The sequence below is a fragment of the Argiope bruennichi genome, chromosome 9, assembly GCF_947563725.1.
Source record: "Argiope bruennichi chromosome 9, qqArgBrue1.1, whole genome shotgun sequence".
Lineage (NCBI taxonomy): Eukaryota > Metazoa > Arthropoda > Arachnida > Araneae > Araneidae > Argiope > Argiope bruennichi.
Window position 1 is genome coordinate 35029053 of NC_079159.1, and position 27818 is coordinate 35056870.

The 27818-nt window shown below is 28.7% G+C and overlaps 1 protein-coding gene across 1 annotated transcript; it reads right to left on the reverse strand.

The window, feature by feature from the left end:
* Positions 1-12013: 12013 nt before the first annotated feature.
* Positions 12014-27706, reverse strand: LOC129984648 (uncharacterized). The gene is made up of 4 exons (XM_056094567.1): positions 27569-27706; positions 24738-24911; positions 15045-15337; positions 12014-12716 (listed from the first exon to the last, which is right to left on the reverse strand). Exons 3-4 carry the CDS (start codon positions 15333-15335, stop codon positions 12066-12068), a joined length of 942 nt encoding a protein of 313 aa, XP_055950542.1. The 5' UTR covers positions 15336-15337; positions 24738-24911; positions 27569-27706; the 3' UTR covers positions 12014-12065.
* Positions 27707-27818: the final 112 nt, after the last annotated feature.

Below are 27818 nucleotides of genomic sequence, written 5' to 3' on the forward strand. Positions count from 1 at the left end.
GAACATATCTGTAAAAGGAATGAAGGGATTAAAAGAAAAACAATAAAATAAATATATTTTTCTAGATTATAAATCATTCTTTCAAAGTAGTCTTTTGAAGGGATTCGTCTTCAATTCCATCGTCTTCAGAAAAGAACATTTTTTTTTTTTTTTTGCCATCTGTTTCGCACTTTTGTTTTGAATATGTAAACTAAAATCCTTAATATTATTTTCGTCACTATTTTACTTAAAGCTAATCAGAAATTTGCTATATTTCCTTACTCCACCCCCATACCATAAGTTGCTACTCCACTAGAATAAGTTTTTAATTTCTAGTTACACTTCCTGAAGCAAGTGTTGTTGCAGCTGAATGCTCAAAATTATAATAGAATAAGTATGTAGCCAATCATGTGCAAATTCTCTGCAGGTTTTTTTGTGCGATTGGTTGATCACAGATACAATCTTTTCAATGAGTGACGTAGGTTGAATGCATGCTGCTGGAGGTAGTCATTCAATATGCTACTTTTCATTATACCTGATTTCTTCGGGCATCGCCTGTGCTTTTCTATTCTTCATTTAGATACGAAAAAGTTAAATAAAGATATTTTCACTTCGAACAATTTCTATATTCAATCCTTCAAGAAGTTTTAAGACACGTTCTAAGGTAATTATTGAAATAAAAACTCAGGATAACAAATATTTTTGGTCTTGAATTTAAAGCATTGATATATACGTACATATAAAGACTGCTTGGAACAAATATATAATTGCCCATTGGAGAAACATTAAATTTCAAGGATCATACTGGCTTTTTTAAAGAGATTTAAAAAGCCAATATCCTGCCAACTGATCTGATTTCAATATCAAGAAAAAGATTCACAATTGATTTTTAGAATCAATTATTATTTTGAAAGATTCGCAATCTCAAGAAAAATCAGACTAAAACTTTTTCAATATCAGATAATTGGCTTATGATTAATACTTACTTCTAAAAAGATAATTTCAGTAGGTAAAATTCAAATAATAATAAAATGTAAGAGCACATTGAAGAATGCCAATTGATTTCTACAGGGATATTTTCAATTTAATGCAAATTTATGATCCATAGTCATATTTGTTATAATTTAGAAGCTTTTGATATTCAAATTTTTTATAATGTTTAATCAAACATTAAAAGATTATTACTTTGATTTTGATGATATCGTAACTGTTATTAACAGGAAAGTAAAAGCATGAATTCTAGATATTACGACATTAAAAAGAAAGGCAAAAAAATCTGTAATTAAAAAAAAGATAAATTGAAAGAAAGTGTCCATAATATATTTAAAAAAATGTGACTTTGATACAAATATGATAAAAACTTTATTTTTATTTATAATAAAAGTGAATACATGTCTCTCTCTCTCTCTGTGTGTGTGTATGTGTGCATGTGTTGGCTCTCTACAAGCTAGATCATTTGGAATTTGGCATATTACACGTTGGGGGGGGAGGAAATTTGTATGTTTGAGCTTTTTTCTGAAATTGTAGTTAAAATTTTAATTAATTAAAAATTAAGCGAAATTTTGGCGTTTTTTTCGAGATAACAATAAAAATATTACAGTATAAAATTAAAATTAAATTTTTACATTAATTTAAAATTACAAAAACATATAAATTTAGTTTCTAATTTTAATAAATTTAAAAAATATTTTAAGCCTATTTCTAACAATTAAATACACACAAACTGCACAAACTTGTCACGCGCGCATAGGAAATTTAGAGTTTATCAGTGTGTTGCTATCACGTTGACAAACGCTCACATTAAAAGATCAAGTTAACTCACACTTCAAACTAAATTAAGAAAAATATAATTTACAGCAAGCGTCTGTAAGAAAATGGAATAAATTAGAGACGTGATATTTTCTAGAGAGATAAGTACAAGAAAATATTTATGTAGTAAATTTAATAATTTTGTAGTGAGCAAACACATACATATACAAATACACACGCGCACGCACTCTCACACACATGATGTTAATTTTAATCAGGTGCCAACATCGAAAGTACATCAACGTAGTTAGGTTATTATTAGGTTTACTAAAAAGTGATTTAAATGAAATAAAGAATACTATTTTATGCAATTTGCGTTAAGAAATATTCTGATGAATAATAGATTTCATGCCGTATCTATACCATCGGTTCTATCAGTCATATTTAGTGAAATATTCCTTAGACAATAAAATTTTAAATAAAAAGAACGGTCCTATTGCAACCAAAACTGTGGGTTATGAAATTTTTAAATATTAATTTATATTACTTAATATTACGTCAAAGATTTGTAAATTAGCGTCCGGAGTTTCCCCAAGGTTGATTGGAGTAAAATTATGAAACCGTTGATTGATCTAAAAAACTGAAAAGTGAAAACTCGGTCAAAGTGAGCGATAAAAATAGAAATGTTTTTTTTTATTTACTTAAATGTTGAAGAATGGAGTTTATTTTGCTGAATATAATTCAGTTGGACCAAAGGACTGTATAAAAGCTATTTTAGCGAATTGTAATGCGCGAGGATAGAACCTGGGACCTTGTGGTTCGCAGTCCAGTAACATAACCATTATGCAAAAGCAATTGCCCGTGCAGCGTAGTTGTTAACTGGCTAATATGCTATTCACCGCATACTCTCCCTCCAGTGAGTCGGAGGTGATACGAACGATATGGCTGTTGAGTAGTGATGTATTTAGCTGTTTTCTAATGGGCCTGTACCCAGTTGAGTAGCGAGTGTGTGTGGGTGAGTGGTTGCTGCGTCAAGTGAGTCTGACGATTTTGGGTTGCTACGTTAAGTGAGTCTGACGATTTTGGGTTGCTGCGTCAAGTGAATCTGATGATTTTGGTTGCTGTGGGTAGATGGCGCCACAACAGCTGTACGAAGGTTGAAGGTTCATTGTCCGAGGTCACCAATTTAACTGGCTTATGTGCTATTCACCACACTATCAGATTTATTCTAAGAAATTTTTATTGAATAATTCTTTGAGATATTGTATAAATTATTAAAAACCTTCTGTAGTGCATTTAAGACTGAACGATTCTATTTCATACATTATTAATATTTGTTTTAGAAAAACTTGTTTGGTTTCAACAAAAGTGTTTTTAGGTTAATTGAAATTTAATCAGTTCCCCTACAAATTTCCCGGGAGCTGACAGAAAATTAGAGAAATATATAACACAATGAACAAAACAACATAAAGCTTATATAATAGCATGAATTATATGACACTCAAAATTTGAAATGTAAAACTATTCTGTGGAAAAAGCTATTCAAAATCCAAGTTTTAATAAATAAAATATTGAGCTAAAAAATTAATTAACATTTTCCCCGGAGTATCAGTTGGTCACCGAATGTGGCAAGTATACGAAAATTAAATAAAAAGCTATTAAACTTGCAAAAGAAAATAACATTTTTTATTTTATAAATATAAAATTTAAAAAAATAAAAAAAAAAGACATAAGTTAGGGCTCATTAAAATCTAAGAAATGATAAAACATGAGACAAAATTACTCTAAATAGATAAATAAATCGTAATAATTTAATAGACGGTGTTACAATAATTATATATTCAAACTTTTGCATTTACTCTACATATTAAAAATAAAAATAAAAATATCTGGAGCAAGTAAATTAATTAATGTTTTAACATTGGTAATAGTGTGTGAATGACATAAGAGATGAAATAAGTTTAATATTTCAGCATAAAAGGAAAGTGATAAAATTTTTATTTAAATTGACTTTGAAAAACTGATTCAATATCAGAGAAAAATAGTGCGATAATGCAATTCATTGCATTCATTTTTGAATTTCGGTGTATGAAGATATTTCTAGTGCTGTGCCTTATTCAAAAGTTTTGGTAGAAAAATGTAACATCTTTTAACCCTATTTTACCTATTTTAAGTGGTCGTAAAACATTTCTAGTATTGCAATTAATTCTTCTTGGTGCTAGAAAATATATCTGCCAAATCAAGAGATATGGAATATTATAAGGTCCAAATAAACAAAGAAAGAAAGAAATTTTCAATATATACTATATATATTATTATTTTTTTTTATTAAATAAAAAAACTCAGAATGTTAATAGGGAAATGTTTTTATTTTATTTGCGGAGAGCCCTTCATAAACAAATAATTACAAAATTAAATATTCTATCGTTAGACTTTTGTTGATAATTATATCTTGTGATTTTTTCCGTTCTTAAGATCATATATTGCAGAGATTTTAAACTTGTGGTCAGATAATTTTTTTATTTTTTAATACTGAAAAATTTATTCTGCAGCTTTATCAACATTTTCTATAAAATTATTCTAAAGCAGAGTTCCTATTACGATATAAAATAAAAGTTAACTCATGTGACAAGCAGAAATAATAATTATCAAATATAACAAAAGTAACAAAATTTTTTTAAAAGATTTACAATGCATTATAAATATTTCTAAAAGTAAATTTTCAAAAAAAAAAAAAAAATGATAGAAGGTAATTTAATGAATCTTTTTTCGCATTACAATGAATTAATACTTTTCAACTTTCAGTAATCTTTCCATTTGTCTGATCATTAAAAATAGAACAAAACTAAACAACAATAACAAATTCGTTTTCCTCACCAGAATTTTCAAGAATGTTACAACTCTTATCTCTATTGGAGCATTAACATTCTAAGCAGATCCCTCTAAGGGACAACGAATTTTCAAAATACCAAGATAGCTGGACACTAAAAAGGTCATTTATTTCTGTCACATTTTTCTCAGATTCCTACCTTTCCGCGAAACACCCTTTTCCTGAATGACTCAGTTCTCTATTCTGGGTATAACTTCCTAATTGGCCTCCAACAAACTTCTTGACTCCTTTTTCCTCCCTGAAGTCAATCCCCCCTCCCAACTTAACTTTCTAACAATAGATTTTATAGCTAATTCTTCACAGTTTAATGTTCTAGTTATGGTGACAACATTAAAAAAATCCGCTATATTTGCTTCTCAGGTTTTTTTATTGACGATTTTTATGCTGATTGTTGGCATCGTTATCCAAAGTAAGTAAGATTTTATCAATGACACACGTATTTACTCTGATGTATGTCAGTAGATAGACATCAGGGACCACCGGAGAGTCTATTTGTGCGTCGGCCATCGCGGCGACTGACTACTTTTCTTTACCTGGCTACCACCCCAACGACCGTGATTGTTCACGGAACTGTCAAGCCATAGGGTGCCGGCGCCATGCCTGTGAAAGTGAGCCTTCGAGTTCCTTTTTTTGGCTGGTTATCGCCAACTGGCTTGTCTTTTAAATGGATTTCCACCATTTTCAGGAACATATCAGGTATTTTTGAGCTTGGAAAACAGCAGATGTAAGGATTCTATCAAAACACATTTGTGGGAAAAATGAAGAAAAAGCAGATTTTTTTATTTGCATGTTTCAGTAATTGATTTAAATAATTTGTTAATATTAAAATATTTGTTAAAAAGTACGATGTTATATTAAATAAAGTATTTTTTTAGCATTTAAAAATAATTTTTTTTCAAGTTTGTAAAAAAGGAATTTTGTAATAAATTTATTAATTTTTCCCAATTTATGATAGAGTTTTGAAATTTTAAAAACAAATGTCTTCTTGATGATAACCTATTTTAACAATATCAGAATTATTAGTTCATCTATTAATTTGATTAAATTTTTATTCATGCGAGTGGCACCACCTAGTAGAGAATTTGAGAAAAATAATTATTCCAGCCTACCGTGGTGTTTATAATAATAATAAATTAATACAGAAATGTAGTAGATAATGAAAAATAATTAGGATTTTTAATACATTGTTGTGTTTTTAAGAGCCTTAATTTTTTTTATTAAAATCATTGTTTGATATAAATTTTAATTAGAAATAATCAACATAATGTTGTTGAATGAAAATTTTGAGCAGTGTTCTTGAACGTCGAAAATTGATGCTACTTCAAGACAAAATTGTGAACAGCAATTGATAATTTCTATGCTTAATTTGTTTGCAAATCATAAGAGGTTTTAGCCTGACAATCGCTACGTTTTATTTGAAAATTTCTTTTTCTATTGATCGATTTAAAACAGATGATGCTTTGTTTTTTTATTTTATACTTCCTTTATGATCAAAAAAATTTATAATTTTTAAAAAATAATAATTATTTATAATTGAATGTCAATATAATGTCAAACTATAGCTTTGCAAGGGAATGAAATGAATTATTATAACAATTAAAAATACATTAGAATAATTTGTAACATCGTTATATATAGAAGCTTCAAAGAATAAAAGAAAAATAATATTCTTCTTTTTATTTTGTTGTTGTTTTTATTTGATAAAAATGAATAGAATTACGTATTATAAAAAGTATATTAGTATAATTGATCATTAAACATAAAAATTTCTGTCAGACATAAAAGGAGGGATGGTTTGTATTTCAATCGTTGCTTTAAAGTACAGAAAAATTCATAATTTTGTATTTAGTTGACCTCATAGAATTGTATTTTAACTAAGCTATGAGCATTAGTTTAATGTTTTTTAAAATAGTAAATTTCAATAATACTAATTAAAAAATTGGGTAAAGGTAAATATAATTGTGTACAATATTTGCCTAGAAAGTGAAATATAATGATATATTTAGGTTTATTTTTGAAACGCATTCATCGAGATGACTAAAAACATATAAAAAATGAAGTGACGTTGAAGTAAAAATTTAACAGATCATTTAAATAACGTTTCATTGGTATGTGACTATGTTCGAAAAGAATTTTTTTGTTAAACGTTCAAAAATACTTATATCTTTAAATATTTGCTTAAAAAAATTGGAAAAAAATATATATGAAACCAAAATATAGAAGTTAAGTAGTAAAAGTTGTTTAAAAAAATGAGAAAAAGATTTTTTTTTTCGCCAAAAAAACGGTAAAAAGCAAAAATCAAGTTTAGAGTTTTATTTGTAATCAGTTAGGCAAAAGATTACAATTGAATAAATTTTACAAATCAAATTTTTGTTGATTTGTCATAATGACTCGAGATCCACCAAATGCCAGATGGTATCTCGATTTCTCAGCTGCATCTAAATAACAGTATTTTTCTAGTAGTAAAAAAAAAGTGAAAGTATTACCTCTTGAAATCAACCTGTAGATAATTGGCTGGGCTAGGTATATTTTTGAAATTCTGGCTTAATATATAAAATAATTCATTACATCTCAACAATTTTTTTTCAATCGGAAGTCATTGAAGAATTTGCTATATAGGATATCTATAAATACAATAACAATAAACTGGCGCATATATATGTAGTTATAGTTAATAAATGAGAGTATCTACATATGACAGAAAATAAAAATGGGACAAAGCTACGGAGAAAACTGGTTAAAAGAGAACTATTGATCGACACTGATTTGAATTTCAGAAACTTCATAATCATTTAATTTTAGATAATCGCAATGGTTTAATTCCAATATATGAAATCGGAATTAGGAAGAATGATTTGTATTTAAATTGAGTTATCAATTGATAATTTAATTAATTGATAGATATGAATGATAACTAATCATATTAAAAATCAAACAATTGATTTATTAATTGATAATTTAATAAATTGATAGATATGAATGATAATTAATCATATAAAAATCAAACAATTGAGTCATTGAAGATATGAATGATAATTAATCAGATTAAAAATCAACCTATATATTTGCCGAGTTTTTTATAAAAATAAATACGAATTAGATAACTTATTCAATTCAATTTTTATTTTCAGCATTCACCGCTTTAAAGTCATAAATGCAAATATATTTTTTTTCTTTCTTTAAAAAGGTTTAGATTAAGGTTTAGAGAAACATGCAAGGGTATTAATTTATATAGATTAATATTTAAATAACAAAATCGTTTACCGTAATGTTTGTATCAGTCTGATATAGTACCAAGAATTTCACCATAATGTGAGATGTTTAATGATCATCATCAACAACAAAATAATCTTTGTCCCAGTAGCTTACGCATTTATGAAGCAATATCGGATGGTCATCGGATGATGCTAGTGGGCGTAACGCCAGGTAAAAGTGTGTGAAGTGAATATCATTTCAGGGTATATTTTCGCATCCCAAATAATCAAAAGAATAAAATAAGTGCAGCATCATCAATTTAGAAAAAACAAATAAGGTTTAGTTTTTGGCTTTGCATTTAGCTTGTATTAAAATGTAAATAATATGTATTTTTAGACCTATCATTAAATTAAATCTAAAAAATAAAACTTTTTATCACGTATGATAGAAGCGATTCAAATATTTTACTAACTTGAGCAACCATTTGTAAAATAATATCGTATTCACAAAAGATATATATAATAACAATATTTGCATCAATAAAAATGCTTATTCTAAACTGCAAACGATAATTTATATCTAAAATTTTGCTGAAATTTTATATTAAAGCATAATTCATTTTTTTAATCTTTTCGCAGACGATAATATTATTTTTACTCATTTGGTAAAATCTGATTTTTTTCCACAGACGATGATTTTGTCCGTGCATAGTTTGTAAATGATGATTTTCTTTTAAAAGTATCATATTATTAATCGGTATCTAAAAATCTTTAAAAAAAGTTTCAAAGCTTATACTTCCCTTTCTATCGTTATTTGCTGAAATATTTCACAAATATCTGAAACATATACGTAATGTGTTCTTTATATATATCTATAGGTTATTGCCCTTAAGAAGGGCTTCAACAATTCTATTCCATAAAAGAGTATTTTTCCAAGTAGCAAAAGAGCCAGACCCCACCCCCTCTATTGTCGAATTGTGAATGGGTTTGAAATATGGGGTGCTGACAACAATAGCTTCCAATTGAGCTCTATGTGTTGGTCCATTGGATTTGAAGTGGAAGAAAAAGAATAAAAATTCGGACTCTTTGGAAAATGTGAATGAAAAGACTGGAAATTTGTACTTTTTCCACTTTCTATTGTCACTCTGTGTGCGCATGAGTTACTCGGTTTTTATCTTCTTTTTATTTATTTACTGTATTCTCTGGAGGAAATTTCCAGCTGCCATTGCGATTGGTAACAGATTATAAGTATAGAAATTTTTTTTGAAAACAAATTTGGATTAACGCAATTTTAAATTGATTTTTGTAACATTTTATATTAAGTGATTGAATTGAATTTATCTGAAACAGGTAAACTATAGAAAAGAAACTGAAATTCATTCCCAATAAACTTTTGATTATATTTAGCTTTCAAACAAAAAATGATGTTGTGGTGACTCTTTATAAGCCAGATAACAGCTACGAGACATGAGAAATTTCTTTTGTCTAGTGGTCTTGTTACTCGGCTACGAACCCAAAGGTTGCGAGTTCGATCCTCGCCTATCGCCAATAGCAACATTGGTGACCCGATAACGTGATACGCAAAAAAAAACACCTGCATACAACTGTTGTAGCGCCCTCTACCAGAAATAAATAAAATCAAAGCTAATAAATAATCAGCCAATAAAAAATGAAAAAAAAAATGAAGCTGTTAAACAATCGGCCAATAAATAAAATGAAGCTGATAAATAATCGGCCAATAAATAAAATGAAGCTGATAAATAATCGGCCAATAAGAAAAAAAAAAATGCAGCTGATAAATAATCAGCCAATAAATAAAGGAAGCTGATAAATAATCAGCCAATAAAAAAAAAATGGATAAGGCGCAACAGCCAATATATCACCACTAATAACAGCAAAAACAGGACAAAAAAATCGTTCGTCTCACCTCCGACGAACTGAAGGGGGAGTAATGTGGTGACTCTTTATAAGCCAGATAACAGCTACGAGACATGAGAAATTTCTTTTGTCTAGTGGTCTTGTTACTCGGCTACGAACCCAAAGGTTGCGAGTTCGATCCTCGCCTATCGCCAATAGCAACAATGTCAAATAATTACTGTTTAAAATCTTCATTTAATTCTTAAGACGTTTTAAAAAATTTTAGTTCAATAAACTTTATACTAAAGTTTTTCAACTATTATTTTACCATTATTTATGTTTAATTTTTTATAACTCTGACAAACATTTCTGAAAGTGGACAGTGGATGCTTACATATGGTATTCCGATTTAAATCATTCTTAAGCCTTACATTTCCCCCCAGAACTTTTAATAGACAATAACTTATGTCTATTAAAATTTACATATAAATGTTAAGATTTAAGTTTTCTTAACAGACAATTCCTTGGAATAACTATTAAACAAAATTTGAACTTATCATAACCATATTTATATAAGAAAAGGTTATGGATATAATTTGGGCTCACGTTGGAATTGTTACAAGATAATAATAAAAACTAGATTTAGTAATTTTTGCTCATACAATACATCGAAAAGCCAGAAGAACCTCATTATTAAAAATTTGAAACAAAACATGACAATATAAAATTCAGCTCAAGATTATATATTTCAAGTTTGATATTAGAAAATGTATCTGCTTTTAATCAACCAGTAAATAAATTTGTTGCCATGTTATGTATAAATGAAAAACTGTAAAGGGTTTTCGAACTTCTAGTCCGAAGCATTATGATGCAATTTGTTTGTCTTTATATTATATTTTTAAATTTATTTTCAATTAAAGCAATGATAAAGTATATTCTAAAGTGATGCATCATAAAGTGAATGAGTATAAATAAAGCTGTAAAACCATGAAATCTATTGTTGCACTATATAGTTATAATATTTTGAAAGATTTAATAAAATTAAAAAAAAATTGTGCAGATATAAAGCCGAAAAGTTAAATTTTTGAATTGCTAAAACGGATTTTGTGCGAAGAAATGGTTCGAAATTGCTGAGGAAAATGTTAAAATTAAGACTGAATTTTAATAATAAAAGATATAATTATTAAAATTTAACAATTATATCTTTTATATTATAAGGAAATATTTTTATATATCTTTTTTTTTACTAAATATCTACAACCTAAGAAGTAATTTAATGTCAAATTTAGTAAGTTTGCGTCTCAATTTACAGATAGTAACCAGCCATCTATTGCATATTGTACCTATTTTGGATACGGTTCATATACAAAATATGGATATATTTTGTATATTGTACCCGCTTTCCTAAGGCTTGGCTTTATTTCATTTTTAGGACAATGGTTTGAGTTCTTCAAAATAAAAAAAATCATTAATAAGTAAGATTCCATTCAAAAGCATAACAAAAATAAAAAACTTTTTTATTTGATAATATACAACTTGTATCAATAATATAAAAAAAAGTTCTCCTATAAGACTTATTCCAAATTTTAACAATATGAATATTGTTGCCATGAAAATAGAAAAAAACAAAAAAACATGTGGTATGATTGATGATGATACATGTGGTATGATTGGTGACATTTAAGAGACAAAAGCTAAAATATATTTAAAAGCGAATAAAAATGTTTAAAAGACAGCATACAAGAAATTCAAACATATTATTATGATTATTTTACTATTTTTGTAAGATATTAAAAATAAATGAGGCAAGAATCTTTTAATTTCATAATCTATAACATTTGTCAGTGTAATATTATGTAATTACAAGATTCTTGCAAATGTTACAAATTTTATCTCAATGTTATTTGAATCCCAGACCAGTTTGAAAGTATTTAATTCAATGGCATTACAAAGAGATAAAACATTTAAAAAATTGAAATACATCATTTGGGTGGCATCCTTTAACATGAAGTGTTTAAACTTTATCGGTTCATCAGGATCAATAAGATTACGGCACATATAATGTATATAAGCAAGTGTTCTTGAAATTGCTAATATATCTATTATCGAAACTTTTTTCCACATATTAATAAAATTTAAAATATCGTTCACGATGAAAAAATCTTCCACCAGTTTGATAATAATATTTCAAAAGAAATAAAAAGTATTCTGAAGAGTATAGATAATTTTTATACCATTTTTCGAAAATTTACATGTTTTCTTTATTTCCACTGGTATAAAATCAGTCAATCTACTAAATATCTTTTAATATATCAATACAAAGAATACAAAAAAGTGCATATTCTCGAAATTTGTAGGAAGTTCAAAAATATTTGGCCCCTAATAATTAATTTAGTTTAACAAGCACAGAAACAATCGATAGTTATTAGATAAGGCACTTTCTTCCATTCACATCGTCTTGTTTTCCGTGGCAGATGAATAGCAGATGGCAGAGGAGGAACTCTTTTCTTGTAGAGAACAGAAGTCTCCATCTTAGGTGGTTTAAACACATCTATCTTTCTAGCTTTGCCGTTAGGTTTAGGTTTTGCCGCTACAGGTCTCTTATATTCTATATAATATCCATCATCATAATTGATAGCACTTCTAGATGTCCTATCCATTCGTTTTGAGCATTGCCAGTGAAGGAGATGGACAACTGTCGAAACTCCTGGAACACAGATCATTCCTGGAGGGAAGGAGCAAACACCTCCTCGGTTTATGCATTCTCCTTGCCTCACCCATCTTGGCCAATATTTGTTACCCAAATCTTTCCACGTGAATTCTACTGGACAGGAAGTTCTTTTTAGTAAATACTGGCGGACCAGAGCTTCATGAGGTAAAAGTTCTGGAGCGAACTTCGTCAAGTCAGCTGTGAGGTTTAGGCGGGCCAATTCGCTTTCTAGCTCTGTGGTCGCCCAACTACCTTTGATAGCAGTAAGGTTCCGGATTTCATCTGGAGGAATCGATATTATTGGCTTTTTTGGTTCTTTGTAAGTCATCCAAGGCTCCTGAAAAAATAAGGAAATTTGTGAGAACCGATTGTGGGTGAACTGAAGTTTTTAATTGGTAATCCTGTGATATCTAAATACGAGAGATGTCTAAAAAGTATCCGACTCTGAATTTTTCTTGGCGAAACACAGAATTCCAGTCGTCTTCAAATCTTCCTACTCTCCAGATATGGCTCCTTGCGATTTTAGGTTGTTTCCGTAATTGAAGGTGTCGTTGAAAGGATTCCGTTTTGAGAGCAGAGAAGGGATAATTCAGAATGCATGAGAAAATGAACACCATTCCAAAAGAAGCCTTCCAGGAGTGTTTTCGGCTGTAGAAGGATCAGTGGGCTAAATGCGTGAAGGTGGAAGGGGCTTACTTTGAAGGGGATTAGTATCCCAATTTCGTCACTTAAATAATATATTGTTCTTGGCTAAAAATCAGATACTTTTTAGACAACCCTCATAAACTATTTTATACCAAAGGGTTTTTCATGTATGAAAAATAATATCTTTTGGTAAAATTAAAATATTTTTCTTTAGCACTTTATAAGTTCTTAAAAAAGTATAGCTACTCAAGTCCTTTCAATAAAGATATCACTTTACATACATTATTACAGCTAAATTAATAATTTAATTTAAACACTATTCAAAATGAAATTAGAAATCCTAAAATCATATTGTCAGATATTAAATGCAGATGTAAAAACATATAAATGAAAATTTTCGGATATTTCATGTAAAACAACCAGCAGATCTGAAATATTTTAAAATACAATTTTCTTAGAAGATCTCTGAGAACAGAAGGTCTGCCTGAAAAGTACTGTTAATATTAATTAATAATAAAAATATTCTTTTTCTTAAATGAATTCTTAAACAGTATGTATTAAAATGAAAAGATATAGAGAGAATGTTTGCTAATGTTGCACTCCCCCCCCCAATTTTTCTTTAGAAATATCATTGCCATAATGCACTTGAATAATTATAGCTTAAAAATCAATGCATTTCCCAGCTTCTAGAATCGTGAAGATTTCTAATCAGTTGAGACTAAGCATATACAAGAAGAAAAGCAAATCATTCTTGTTGGAGGAAGTAATAATAACGCTACAATTAAAAATATATATTTGTGCGCTTTATAACTCGAACAATTCTAGGTTACATAACAAATACAAACTGTATACAATTACAGGCATTAAAAGAAATTAAATAGTAGAACAATTTAGGATAGCCAATGCTGGATAGTTAAAGAACCAAAGGGAGTAGTCTCTCCACAACTTTCTCGCATACTCTCTATCAGAGAAACACTTAAATGGCAGTGGCGTACAATAGTTACAAAATATTAACTTTTGGCATGAATTTAGCATTTTTACTGAATCTATATCCTTGGCGAGTTATTTGGAGAGTAATCCCTGGCATGCTTTAATAGCATACAAAAACCGAATTTATGTTTTAGACACGTTTTTCTGAACAGATTGAAACAAAAATTTGACACAAAACTGTACTTGTAATCTCAAAATCACGCCCCAAATTTAATATATTCAAGTCACTGCGTCTTTGAATTGCCGAGTTTACTTGTTTTTGAAAGTACATATCGACAGGATAGTCAACTCGTAATTGGATTTGGCTCAAAATTTGACAGCTATCTACGCTATTGTGTTATATCTGTATACCGAATTTTATCTATTTAGTTCTTTTTGTTTTGCAATTAACGTGTTAACTTATATTTGAACAGCGGAACAGACGGACTTCCTCTGAACAACAGATTGTACTGAAAATGTCAAAAAAATCTTCAAATTTGGTGTAAAGACCATGTATGAAATTTCAAGCGCCTAACTCAAATCGTTTATAGTTATCTTTGTCACAGATAGACAGACAGACATTTTCCAAAAATGGGCTTTTCGAATTCTGGGAGGTTTAAAACGTAGAGATTCGTCAAAATTTATAGATAATATTTTTTAATGATTACTATAGTTTCTTTATACTTCGTATATAACAAAGTAAAAATGAGAGGGATTTAGTTTAGTTATATTAACGTCCCGTTGTAAAGCAACACTAGGGCTATTTTGAGACGGACCTCGTAATTTTGGACCTCGGTCAGATGACGAGGACGACACCTGGGCTGGCTCCCACCTCTCCATACCGTACCACAACAGCGGGAGGACGTTTGGTCTGACGGATTTAACGTGCAACAGACCCCCTTACACGACGGTTCTTCGGTGGAATCGGGTCACGAACCTGAAACCTTACGTCTCGCAAGCCGAGACCCTACCACCAGGCTACCGCGGCCTTAAAATGAGAGGGGGGGGGGAAAGAAAGAAAGCTTTTCAGTAATTAGTTGCATATACTTACTTTGAAGTCATCTCCCATGAGACCTAAAAAAGAAGATTTGTCAAGCTTCTTTTTTCTAGCCTTCTGATTTCTTCTTGTCAAAAATCGGCTGCCACCTTCTCGATTGTGGATTTTTTTGGGTCGTTTGGTCCTAGATTCGGAAGGCAGATGGGTGTGTAGGCGACTCCGAGAATTGTTTCTAGGAGAGAGAATCAAATCATAATCGAAACTCTCGTCAGCAGCAATCTCGCTTATGATGATGAGGATAACATAAAAGAGCTGGAGAAGTCTACTGAAGTTGAATGGAGACATGTCTGTAAAGAAAAATCAAATATAACTATTTCAGATTTAATTATTCTTTAAAAATATACTTTTTCATTTGTTTTAAGTATTGCAATGCGACTAAAATCTTGAATTATATGAAATTTTCCGACATGAGCTTTTCTTCATTTTATTCAACTGTAGATTGCATTTCGAATTATTTCATATAAATGATACATTTTGAATACATGTGAAAAATACAGAAAAAAGTCTGATAAAATTATTTGCACAAATTGTTGAAATTTAAGAAAGGTCCTTTAGCTTCATTTAAGATTCTACTCCATTAAAAATTTTTTTGCAAAGTATCATTGAGATAAGATAGTTTTGATTACGAAAAACTAGAAAATGTTTTTATCAAATAATAAGAAAAGGTCAAGCATTTTCTTACAAATCTTTTACATACGTAAGGCAGGATTAGGCTTTGTAGAGGTCCTTACACAATTCAAGATTTCGAGATCTCCCCCCCCCCCCCACATACTGAAATTTAAAAAACAAACAAACAAAAAAACATATAGATTTTTTTTCATTGAATTTAATCTTTATGAAAACATTTTTTAAATAACATATCTTAAGACAAATTGTAATGAAAAAATATTTAATTGAATGAGTGTGAGAATAAGTTTTAGTAATTAAAATAGAGAAAATTGCATCAATAATTTTCTTTAATCTAAAGTTAATTTTCGGAAACAAAATTATAAAAAATAAATAGAGCTTTTTTTAAAGCATTCTTAATTCTTCAGTTTATTAGGACTGTATCAATCAACTGAAAAAAAAAGTACTAGTCTACTAGCAGCTTAGAAAACCTTAAAAAAATTCTTTAAGCAATATTCAAAAACTTATCCAATATTTATTCTAAACGGAATATGTTCGAATACAATAATTAATCAAATGAAAGCGCAACGTTAGATGTTGAAATTACCACAAACATATTAGAGTCCCCAATGCTTACGAAACCCCTTGTTGGCTGCTATGTCCGTTTAATATATGGCCCTGTACAGCGGGAATGCCAAGTGTACGTATTAGAGGTCATTATTAAGCATAGCGAGAATATACAATTCTAGTTGTCTTTAATCAAAATTGATGAGAAAGAAGAACGAAATTCTGTAAAACGGAATGGGAAATATACATTAGTGCATGGCAAGCCTTGTATGGCGGATGGAAAAGGACAAGCAATGGAACATTCAGGGTCAGATATAGAAGGGGGGGGGGCAAAATCATAGACAATATTTTGCTATCTGGAAAAACTGTGGCTATAAAGTTGATCGCATCTGAAGTGCGGGCTCAATATGAATGTTTGATTTATATATATATATTAAAAAAAACATTTTGTTCTAAACCGGTTAAGTAAAAGAATTAAATAAATTGATTCATTTGTATACTTCCTCTATCTGTGACCTCTTATTCCAGTCTTTTTAAAATACCACCCAAATATTTTTAATTTTTTAAAAGATATTGGCTTTTTCACTTGCATTTGACATCTTTTTTCTCCTTTTGTATTATGAGAGATGAAATGAATAATTTCTTTGCATTGAATTTTTATGAATTATAGTTAAAAATTTTAAGATTCTAATCGAGTTTGTTTCATCATTTTTCTTTTCTTTTTTTATCTTTACACCCCTGATATTGTTTTTAACAAATGAATGTTTTACAAACCTTTGTATAATTTTACCATTTGATTGGCGCAGCATAGCCAAGCATGGCTCTTGTGCCAGAAACCAACACAAACCAAACCAAACCAGTCTTTTTAAAAACTTACGAAAAATTTATTGACGAATTATCATTTTGCCTTCGGTGACTATCGTGTAAAATCACTGTTATGAACGCTACGCACAATATAAGTTATATATAGAGTTTAAAATGGTCAAAGTTTGGGTTCAAAAATTCACTACATTCAAATACTTTATGAATAAATGAGTTTAAGAAATTTCAGTTATTTCTTAAATTCTTTTAAAACTTTTTCTCAAGAAAATCTTTAAGTAGTAATTTGCACTAAAACTTATTTTCTCTGAAATTAATTAACTAAAATTTGAAAATATTAGCTCTCATTTTACATTTAAAATAAAATCTTACGGTGTACAACAGTACAGTTTAGCTCCAAACGTCTTATTTACAGTCGACTTTGTACTTTTTATTGATCTCTAAACCCTTCCAGAAATTTTTTTTTACACAAGATTCTAATCTTAAGTATGATCTTTCCCTTAAAATGCTAGTCTGTTTCCTTCCATAAGGCATTTTTTTTTTTTTTTTTTTTTTACCGAGAAAGATTTTTAAACGGATGGTTTATCTATAATGAGCTGTTTATGTGTTTGAACCAAAATTTATGTTGCTCGATCAATCGTAGTCGGTCTTTCCCTAATTGCGATCGAATACTTATAGGTTTGAAGCAACTTCTGCAACTTCTGTTTCCTTCCATAAGGCATTTTTTTTTTTTTTTTTTTTTTTTTTTTTTACCGAGAAAGATTTTTAAACGGATGGTTTATCTATAATGAGCTGTTTATGTGTTTGAACCAAAATTTATGTTGCTCGATCAATCGTAGTCGGTCTTTCCCTAATTGCGATCGAATACTTATAGGTTTGAAGCAACTTCTGCAACTTCTGTTTCCTTCCATAAGGCATTTTTTTTTTTTTTTTTTTTTTTTTACCGAGAAAGATTTTTAAACGGATGGTTTATCTATAAGGAGCTGTTTATGTGTTTGAACCTAAATTTATGTTGCTTGATTATTCGCAATCGGTCTTTCCCTAACTGCAATCGAATACTTATAGGTTTGAAGCAACTTCTTGCTTTGTTTTAAAATGTTTTTCGTAAGTCATATCTATTTTATTCTGTTTTGACTCTTCTACCATCATTATCCTGCACAAACGGCATTTCTGACTTTATCTTCCTAATTTTGAATTCTGAAAATGATTTATTTTGATATGCCTCATCCCACTTAAAGTTTGTTTTGATCTTTTCGATTCATCCAGTCTATTTTTAGACACTATAAAAAGAAGAAAGTGCATTTGATGCATAACATTATAATTTTTTTAAAAACAATTTTGTAATTACATGCCAAAATTTAAAAAAAATTACCTTTGAATATGTAAATTACTTAGACACGAAGAATTCAATCTTTAGAAAAATAAGGTTTAAATTAATATCTTATGCGTTTTACTATTTTAGAAAATAATGTTGTTAAAGTAACTGTCATGAAACATATTAAAGTGGGTTATTGCATCAAATATTGGTGAAAAAAAGAGAGCAATTACTTGCTTTAGTTAATATTTCTATCTAGAAAAGATTAATTAGGTAGAAAACTATAATTTGTAGTAAATTTAAGTTTTTGCTTAGCCAATTTATAAATTGATACTATGTTATAAATTATATTTGTGTATTATTTATTACCCATTTGCCATTGGTGAATCGGTGCTGTTTATTTTACCAAAGAATCATGTTCCAGAATTTGAATACATATTTGAGTGCAGTCTTTGGCGGATTTTTTGCCAAATTATTGCTGAAATTATACATGGATCAGAAATCCAAATACATATTTTGAACCACCATTTATGTGTATTTTGTATTTTTAAATTATACAGTTTTTTTTTACCACCATTGAAATCAAAATTTGACATAGAGCTGTAATTGTGATTTCAAGGTCGCATTTCAGTCAATGTGTTTTTGAATGATAGCGTTTATATGCTTGTAAATGTAGAGACCAAAGACAGAGAACCCCTAGAAAGATTTGATTTCAAACTTGATGCATACATCCACTTAAGGTGTTAAATCTATATACTAAATTTCAAAACTAAAATTAAAAAAAAAAAAAAAAAACAAGTAGCAATAATTTATTTTTTTCAGGGTCTGTTAGTTAACTAATGAAAAAAATTGAAAATAGAGCATATATATAAAATTAGATCATATTCGAATAATTTTTTGAAGCTAAGGATAAAAAATTTATATAAATTACATATATTAATTGAGGCAATTGTAATTTTATTAAAAATCAAGAGGAAAATAATTCTACAAATTTTCTTTCAAAATAATTTAAAATTTTTACGGTTCTTCTTTTTCGAGTTTTACGGTACGGTAAAAATTTATCCTTTTAATATTTATTTACAATCATTTTTATTCAATTCCGGATTAATTTTAGCAAATTACCGCTTATTTAAAAGAAATCATATTTTTAATTAAATAATTTAGACATTATTAACCAAATAAATTGCTGCTGTAAACCTTCAAAGTGCGTAATCGCAAGGCAGTTTTTTTAATACTTTCTAGATCTTCAAACATTTCTTTATAAGCGAAAATGAAACAATTGAGAATAAAATAAAATGATAGAATTTCTGCAGATTCAGCTTTCTAAGTATCTCAAGAAAAATATCTGGCATTCAGCTAAGACACAAAAATAAATGTATATCATAAAGTAAAAAAAACACATCATAAATGATATTATTCTGAAAAATAAGTGAGCCAAAGTAAATACGTGTATCAGAGAAAGAAGAAGAAAATAATTGTACAGAATGTTATTAATAATCGTACGCAGTGTTTATAATTATCAGTAACACAAGATAATTATCTCTATCAATTATAAAGAAGAATGTGTGTATGGGTTGATGCTGTATAGGCGAGACCGTTTTATTTAGAATTATTCATTGCATTAAAAAAGTTAGAAATTGATTAGCCGGCGTCCTGGCATAGGGGTAGCGCGTCTTCCCCGTGATCTGGGCGTCCCGGGTTCGAGTCCCGGTTTGGGCATGGTTGTTCTTCTGTTGTTCTATCTGTGAGATGTGTGAATGTGCCCTCCTGTAAAAAGGGGTTGTGCAAGCGAATGAGTGATGCGTGAGTGGCAAAGTCGTACTCTTGGCCCTAGTTGGCGCTGCTATAAAAAATAAGAGACGTTCCCCTCAGGCTTAAATCGCTGTCTTCGTAACAGTGGGCTTGTCAGTGGCAAGTGCCATAAGAAACAAACAAACAGAAATTGATTAGAATATTAAAAAAAAACTCGTTTATGTTTAAAAATATTCAAATAAATAAATAAAAATAAAACCATCAATAGGATGAAAAAATAGTCACCAAAAATTTCTATTTAAGTAAAGCTATTTTTTAAATTAATAGGAACAATTTAGATAAATTGTTTCATCTAAATAAAAACAACAAAACACTATACAAAATAATGTAAATTAATGATAAACTACATAAAACATTAGGAAAAGAACAGACGAAACGATTTTATAATCAATAAATGCTAATAACGACCTACAATGCTATATATTGATTTAAGTTTTATGTAAGTTTCGATTTATTTCGAAGTTTTACTCTGTGAAAGAGTTTTTAATGAGCATATGTAGCACAATAAAGGCTCATTTCCCACATTCATACGAATTTATAATAAGTATTAAGTCACCGAATGATTGAGAATTGAAAATTTAACTTGCACATTAAGAACCTTTCCAGTAAAAAGTAATAATATTCCAGCAAAATGTATTGCAATAATGCAAAATATTTTAACAGTATATTTCAGTGTCCGAGACAAATATGGAACTATAAGGCAGTATGTAATCAAAACAAAATAAAAAAAAATGAAACCAGATTAACATTTTGTATTCTTACCATTAAATGAATTTAAAAGAATAGATCGCAATATATTCTAGTTAAAAATCGTTATATTCAAGAGATTTCACAGTAAGTAATTTTTGATCGAAAGACGAATAGAAGCAGGAATTATTGTTTATAATTAACCATTTGATAACTAAAAGGACATAAATGCCCCCCCCTAGTTAAAATTCATAGTCAAAGGTTTAAATGGAACCATTGCATTCATTTTTACAACTATACTACAACATATAAGTACCCATCGATTAACTATGCATTAATATTATCAATTAAGCAGCATGTTACATTAATATGCTATATAATTTTTTTTTCTATATACTGTAAAAATTAGGGTTTGGATTTTATGAGAAAGCAGATTAAATATTCCATGATGATAATTCAGGGTTAATATGGTGGTAGATAATTGTATGTACTTTATTTGCTCAGTGTACCAAAATTCAACCTTATTTGAAGTCTTTGCATATTTTACACTTGATTCTTGAATCAGTTAAAATCGCAAATTGGACTAGGCTGAATTAATTTAGTTTAATTTCATTACGTTTATATCGCGTTTAGAAGCAATATGAGGGCTACTTTAGAATTGCGGGTTAATGTGAAGGAAATTCAAGTGGTAATTAATCAGATGATGAGGACGCCACCTGAACAGGCACCTATCTTTTTAAGCATCCATGATACATTGTCAGGAGGACATTTGGAGCTTCGGAATTATGCATGAACTACATTTGCTTGCATGGCGGCTCTTACGGTACCATTGTTAAGAATTAGTCAAGACTTAATAGTAAGTCATGGCAGTGCACCCCCTCCCTCCCGATCAGGTTGAAAAAATGACATTAGTTTATGAGAGAAAGGAATTATTTAATTTATTGTGCTATTTACTTCTAAATAGAAGGATTTATATAATTTCGAACATACATTTTACTTTAAACATAATAAAGCAATTCACAGGGTTGTATTAGTAGAAATTTCTTTTGATGCTTACAATTCTGTGGATAGAAAATGGCGATGTCAAGGACTAATGTGTAAACATTAAGAAATTCTGCATGTTGAAATGAATTTCATTCGTGTGATATGAGAGCAGCGGTAGCTTCCATGATTCACACCAGTTATTTAGACCATCTGTCTAATTAGATGACCTCATCTTTGGTATGTCTTAACTGTAGAAGGGGGTCATCTGTTTAGAAAGTAAGAGTGATTCTCAGACGAAGCAAGCGGCAGCAAACTGGTTAACAAATATTCTGAATTATATTAGAAACTCATTATTGGCGGATTATAATTTGATTATTATAGGGCATTTAGAAAATAGGGGTTGAGAGGTTTTTCCTGTTACATTCCTTCTGCAGAAAACGTTTCTGTCATTCGCGGAATTCCGACTAGGCTATTGTCTAAAACCATTCGGCTGGAGGGGGACAGCAGGCAAGTTGATTAAAAAAATTGTTTTAACTTAATTCTTAAATAAATAAATTTTTAAAAATAAGAATTTTATGAATTGTTGGATATTAGCACTTTATCAAATAAAATTGTTCAGGTTTTTTTGTAATACTTTCACTTAGTTATTACATTGCTTATAAGCACTGAGTATCTAATTAAAAAATATTGTGTAGTGTTCATTTCAGGATCCCGAGACCAGTTGTATATCAGATACATGTATTAGACGAGTTTGTTATTACGCCATCCAATTCCAAGAATAATCAGAGTTCACCTTATTGCTAAATGTAACCACCTGCTCTTTCCTCTCGTCCCCCTTTTTTTTGGACGAAATGAATTTTTTGACGCATGCGCAAAAGCGCCTAAAGTTTCATAATTCGAGAATGAACAATAAAAAAGCTGACACCACACAATCATGAGTCAAAATAAATAAATAGAAACATATACATCTTCACGAGGTTACTAAAATATTAATGATAATAATAAAAAACCCGAAAACAAGTTATTAGCATGTTGATGCGTTGATATCTAAAATTGACAATTTATTTGAGGGCCTCGTAAGTGTATTAGGATTGATATACTCCAAAATCTGCCACTGGTTTTCGCCAAGAAAAGCAGACTGTAGATTCTTGGCGCTGGGTATCGACATTTTTCTTCCGATACTTGGTCATTATATGAATATAGATGCCATGTATACCTTTCTTTCATTTTCTGAGATGTTGTCTGTCAATAATGATTCTCTTTTCTTTTTGCCTAATGCTCATCAGTAGCTATATATATATCCTCTCACTTAAACTTTATATAACACCCATTATTTTCCGGTCAGATTAAATAGAAAAGTTAATTATGCTCTACTAAAGAAATCTTGGATATGAAAGGCAATGGAACAGTAAGTTACGGTTTTGTGTGATATTTAAATGTATTAATATTGAAATTTTAGATGTTATATATATTATAAAATTTTGTGTGACATCTAAATGTATTAATATTGAAATTTTTAAATGCTATGCATACATATATTCTTAAAATTTAAAATATATTATTTGGAGAAAGATCAATTATGCTGTATTTAAGATTATAGTTAATAAATTTAAGTGTTGATATTTGAGGAAAAAACAAACAAATTTAATTTCAATTTGTATATAAATATTAGATGCTGAATTTTATGTGACATAATTTAAGATATAAGCATACAAAATTAAGGACACTCGGAATATTTAAATGAAAGCCTATTTGAATCATTAATGTCAAATATTTTATGGTGGAATGGTTTCCAATTTTCTTCTGATCATAGTAATTTTGAAAAAGTTATATATCTATAATTTTTCATTACACGCGAAATTTAAGCAATAATAATAAAAAAAGAAAATGCACGCATTAAAATATCCTGGTTTTTATTAACATAGCTGAAATATTGAACGTAATACAACTGAAATACAGATATTTTCTAAAATTTGCATTGATCGGATCGCATGCAGAAAATATTAAAACGAAAATGAAGGACTTTCAATGACTAGAAGCGAGTACTATTGATGGTCAAATTAAGACAATAAATAAAAATATTAATTAAAAATTAAATGAAATTTTGGCGTTTTTCCAAGATAGTTTTCGAAAATATTGCATCATAAAAATGACTTTTACTTCACCTTAAAAAATAGTCTTTTCAACTGTATCAAGTTTTTTCTTATAATTCTTCCAATTTTAGTAAATTAAAAAAATAGTTAAAACATATTTTCGTTATAGTTATCTGCATATAATCTCGTTATTGAAGTAAAATTCTAATTATTTCCATTTCGTCCCACTGTTTACCATTTTTACTGATCAAGATTCGATTATTTGGATTATTTTTCCATGTTCAAATGATTTCAAAGTAAGATTTTTTTAATAAAATGTTTGAAATTTTATTGTAGTGGCAATTAATATTTAACTTCATAATCAAATAATGTTAAAAAAATTTTTTAAATTATTTTTTAACACTGTTTTTTTTTTTTTTGTTATATAATTGTATGCATAAAAGATAGACAGAAAATTAAGGATATATATAGCGCATTGAACAGAATGGTACAAGGCTTCGAAGATAAGAATTAAGTCAAGCAAAATTTGTTTATAAATATTTTGCCGAGAAAACCCTTTTAAATAAGCTACATAAGATTTTTAAATGTAATTTTTAAGATCTATTAATAAATAAAAATAACCTTAAAAACTGGTTTTATTAAATTAATTCAAATTCGTAGTCAACGAGTGGGGAAATGTTGGTTTGATCAAATACGTCTAATAGACTAATGCATAAAAAGCGTTACAGTTGTATGGAATGGTTAAGTGCTAAGATACAAAGATCTTAAAAGCGTAAGCAAATAATAAGTTACTACATAGCTTACCTTAAAAGATTTTTTTCCTTGTGTGTTTTCTTTAGTGTATCCCAGACGCTGCTATAGGTGGCTCCAAAACCCTTTTCATTGCGACTGCGAGGGAAGTGACCAGAAGGATGTGTGGCTCCCTTTTTTCCCACCCCCAGGCGTCGTCTAGACAGGTAATAGGGACGGACTTTTCACCTAGCACAATGGGTTGTTAATAGTGGCGGAAACGGGTGAAAAAAATTTCTTACGCGCGATGTGAAGCATTTTATTTTCATGTTATCGGGGGATGGTATTGCGCTTGCGTGCGAAAAACATTTATTGTTTGTGGATGTGTTTGTTTTCGAACTACGATTTCGAGAATTAAATAAAATTGTGTGTTTTGATATTTGGACATAGCTCTGGCATTAAATAAAAATAAAATTTTAAATTCTTAAAATTATGGAAATATTAGGTATAAATAAAATTGCAAATATTATCAGGTTTGGATAAAATTGAAATTTATATTTAATTATTTTAACCCATTATGTACTTTTTGTCCCAAAATCAATTTCGAATAAATGAACATGAGTTAACTGGAATTTAACTCTACCAGCAATTTGTAAAGGGATAAGCTGGAAGATATTATAAGGTTCGAAGATTTTACTTTTTAACCACAACTGTTTTCTTTACTATCTAATAAGACGACAACGTCTATTTTGGGAATATTTACTTATTTTGATTCAAATGGAAATCCATTGACTTATCTATGCATTCGAAGTAATTTTAATATTGAATTATAATTGTTATGAATGGTTTATTTTTTGCTTGCAACTATCAAAATTCGATAAATTGATGCACGTATGGCACTCGTACAAAACAGTTAGGTGGTTAATTAATTTGCTTGATTTATTATTATTGTATATATTGTTGTGAATCTAAACTCTTGTTTAAGGTCTTTACTTTTTTTCATTATAAAACTGTTAGAATTTATCAAAATATTTCTTCAGTTAATTTTATTCTGTTTGAAATGAAGGGATATTAGATGCAGAAATTATAATAAACTGCAGAAACAGTAAATATAACCGTTGCGATAAATGTTGATTGAAATATTCTAATTTTTATTAGATTAGTAAAGGCAAAGAAACGAATAATTCAGAAAAATTTGGGAAAAGTGTAATTAAATCGGTGAATATGCTAGCAATTTGTTAGGATTTTACGCTCAAATACGATATAGGACAAAACTGATAAAAGAACAAAATATTATTTTCTATATAATGCGTAAAAGAAGCAGTTTTAATAGAAGAATGTAAGAGGACATAATTTTTTTTTTTTTTTTTAAATAAAGCATTTTTTACCGATTAGCAATAACTCCCCCTCCTCACCAGTGTTTAGTTTTGATTTCTTCTAATTCTTATGCAATGACATTGGAAATGAATTAAACCACTTCCTAGTGCTTATAATGCTAATTATTTAAAGAAAAACTCCTCTTCATAGGTTTACGGTAAATCAGATTTAAAACTTTAAAAATATCAGTCATCCGGTTTGAGCAAGCAGCAATTTATTTATGAGTGTAAAGCTCGATTGATAAGAAATTGGTTTATCGGAATTTGGAAATTTATGAATATTTTAAAATTAATTCAGAAAAATTAAAAAACAAGCAAACAAAACAAAGTATTTAAATATGAACATTTTCGACATAAAATAGAAAAGATTCAAATGAATAATATATTTTTTAAAATAAAAATGTGTTTAAATTTGATTAAAAAAATATTCTTTCTGTATTTCTTGCAGACTTATATAACTCCTTTAAAAAAATAGAGAATTAAATGCAATTTAGAAATCAAAACATTTTTTTAATAGCACGTGATGTAGATAATATATAAATAACATTTACCCAAAATAAATTTTCATGTTAGGATTTCCGATCATTTTTAATTCAAAGACTAAATTCCTATAAAAGGTAATTGAATTTTTTTTACTTATTCAGGAAATTCTTCTTAATATTTTAAAATAAACTTTATATTATTATACGGTAATATTACTAAAATCGTAGGAAAATAAAAATTAAATTGTAGTTGATGATCACAAAACTATTGATTATTCAATGAATTTCATTTCTAGTTTGAAAACGGTATATTATGAACATTTTGCAACTTTTGGATAATTTAGGACGAAATTAATTGATTCGAAAATGCTTACTTACAAATTTTGGAAGTTTTTTTCTTACACTTAAGCCCTTAACTGTTTTACAATATCATCTAATTAAGTAACTTCCAATTCGAGAATATGCTGACATATAGATTCAATAAACCTTATAATACAGAATGCGCAAAGCTCATAAGGATTATGTGTAATTTTCGAATAGAATCATAGCTCTTGGAAGGATTCATTTATATTTGAGGAGCGTTAATTTGATACGCGTACAAATTAACAAAGAGTCAAAGAGTCAAAGAGTTAATATTCAGTTTTCTGATGTTACAAATATTATCCCAGGTCTAATTAGAATGTTAGGGAAAATTTCTACCGATGAATGTACTAAATAATTAATTTCCTTAGTTAGCAGAATTAGTCATTTCGAGAAATAAAATTACCTAAAAAATAGCCAGAAGCATTATTCTTCAACTAATTTTAAACATTTGCAGTTGAATTAAATATAATTACCGACAAGAAAAATATATTATTTAATAGTTTATTTAAAGGATGCACAGTTCGAAAAAAATTGAAATTCGCAGTGGAAATTACGAAAATATTCGAATAAAATTAGTAACTTGCTCAGATAATATTTCAATATTGTAAATTATGCAGAATAAAAATAATAAAAGTCAATAATAATGAATAAAGTCTGCCAAATTGAATATATATAAAACACTTACCGAGAATATGATGAAGTATTTAGGAATAACAGATTATCCATTAATGAACATTTCAATACACATAATTTTCAAACACAAAGCACTTTTAAGCACACATAATCCAAGACTTTAGAAAAAAAATCTTGCAAAAATTCTTATTGAGAGATTTAAAAAAAACTTTAAACAAGCGGAAACAGGATGATGAAAATATTTAAACGAAGAACAGATTAGAACTTGCAACAGAACTAAAACCAAAATTTAAAATGGTAAA

What these genes read in the sequence shown, in the direction of transcription:
- LOC129984648 (XM_056094567.1), bottom strand. Translation starts at nt 15,335, where the DNA reads ATGTCTCCATTCAACTTCAGTAGACTTCTCCAGCTCTTTTATGTTATC. An exon ending in TCATGGGAGATGACTTCAAA is followed by an intron (nt 12,717 to 15,044) that starts GTAAGTATATGC and finishes TTATTTTTTCAG; the next exon opens with GAGCCTTGGATGACTTACAA.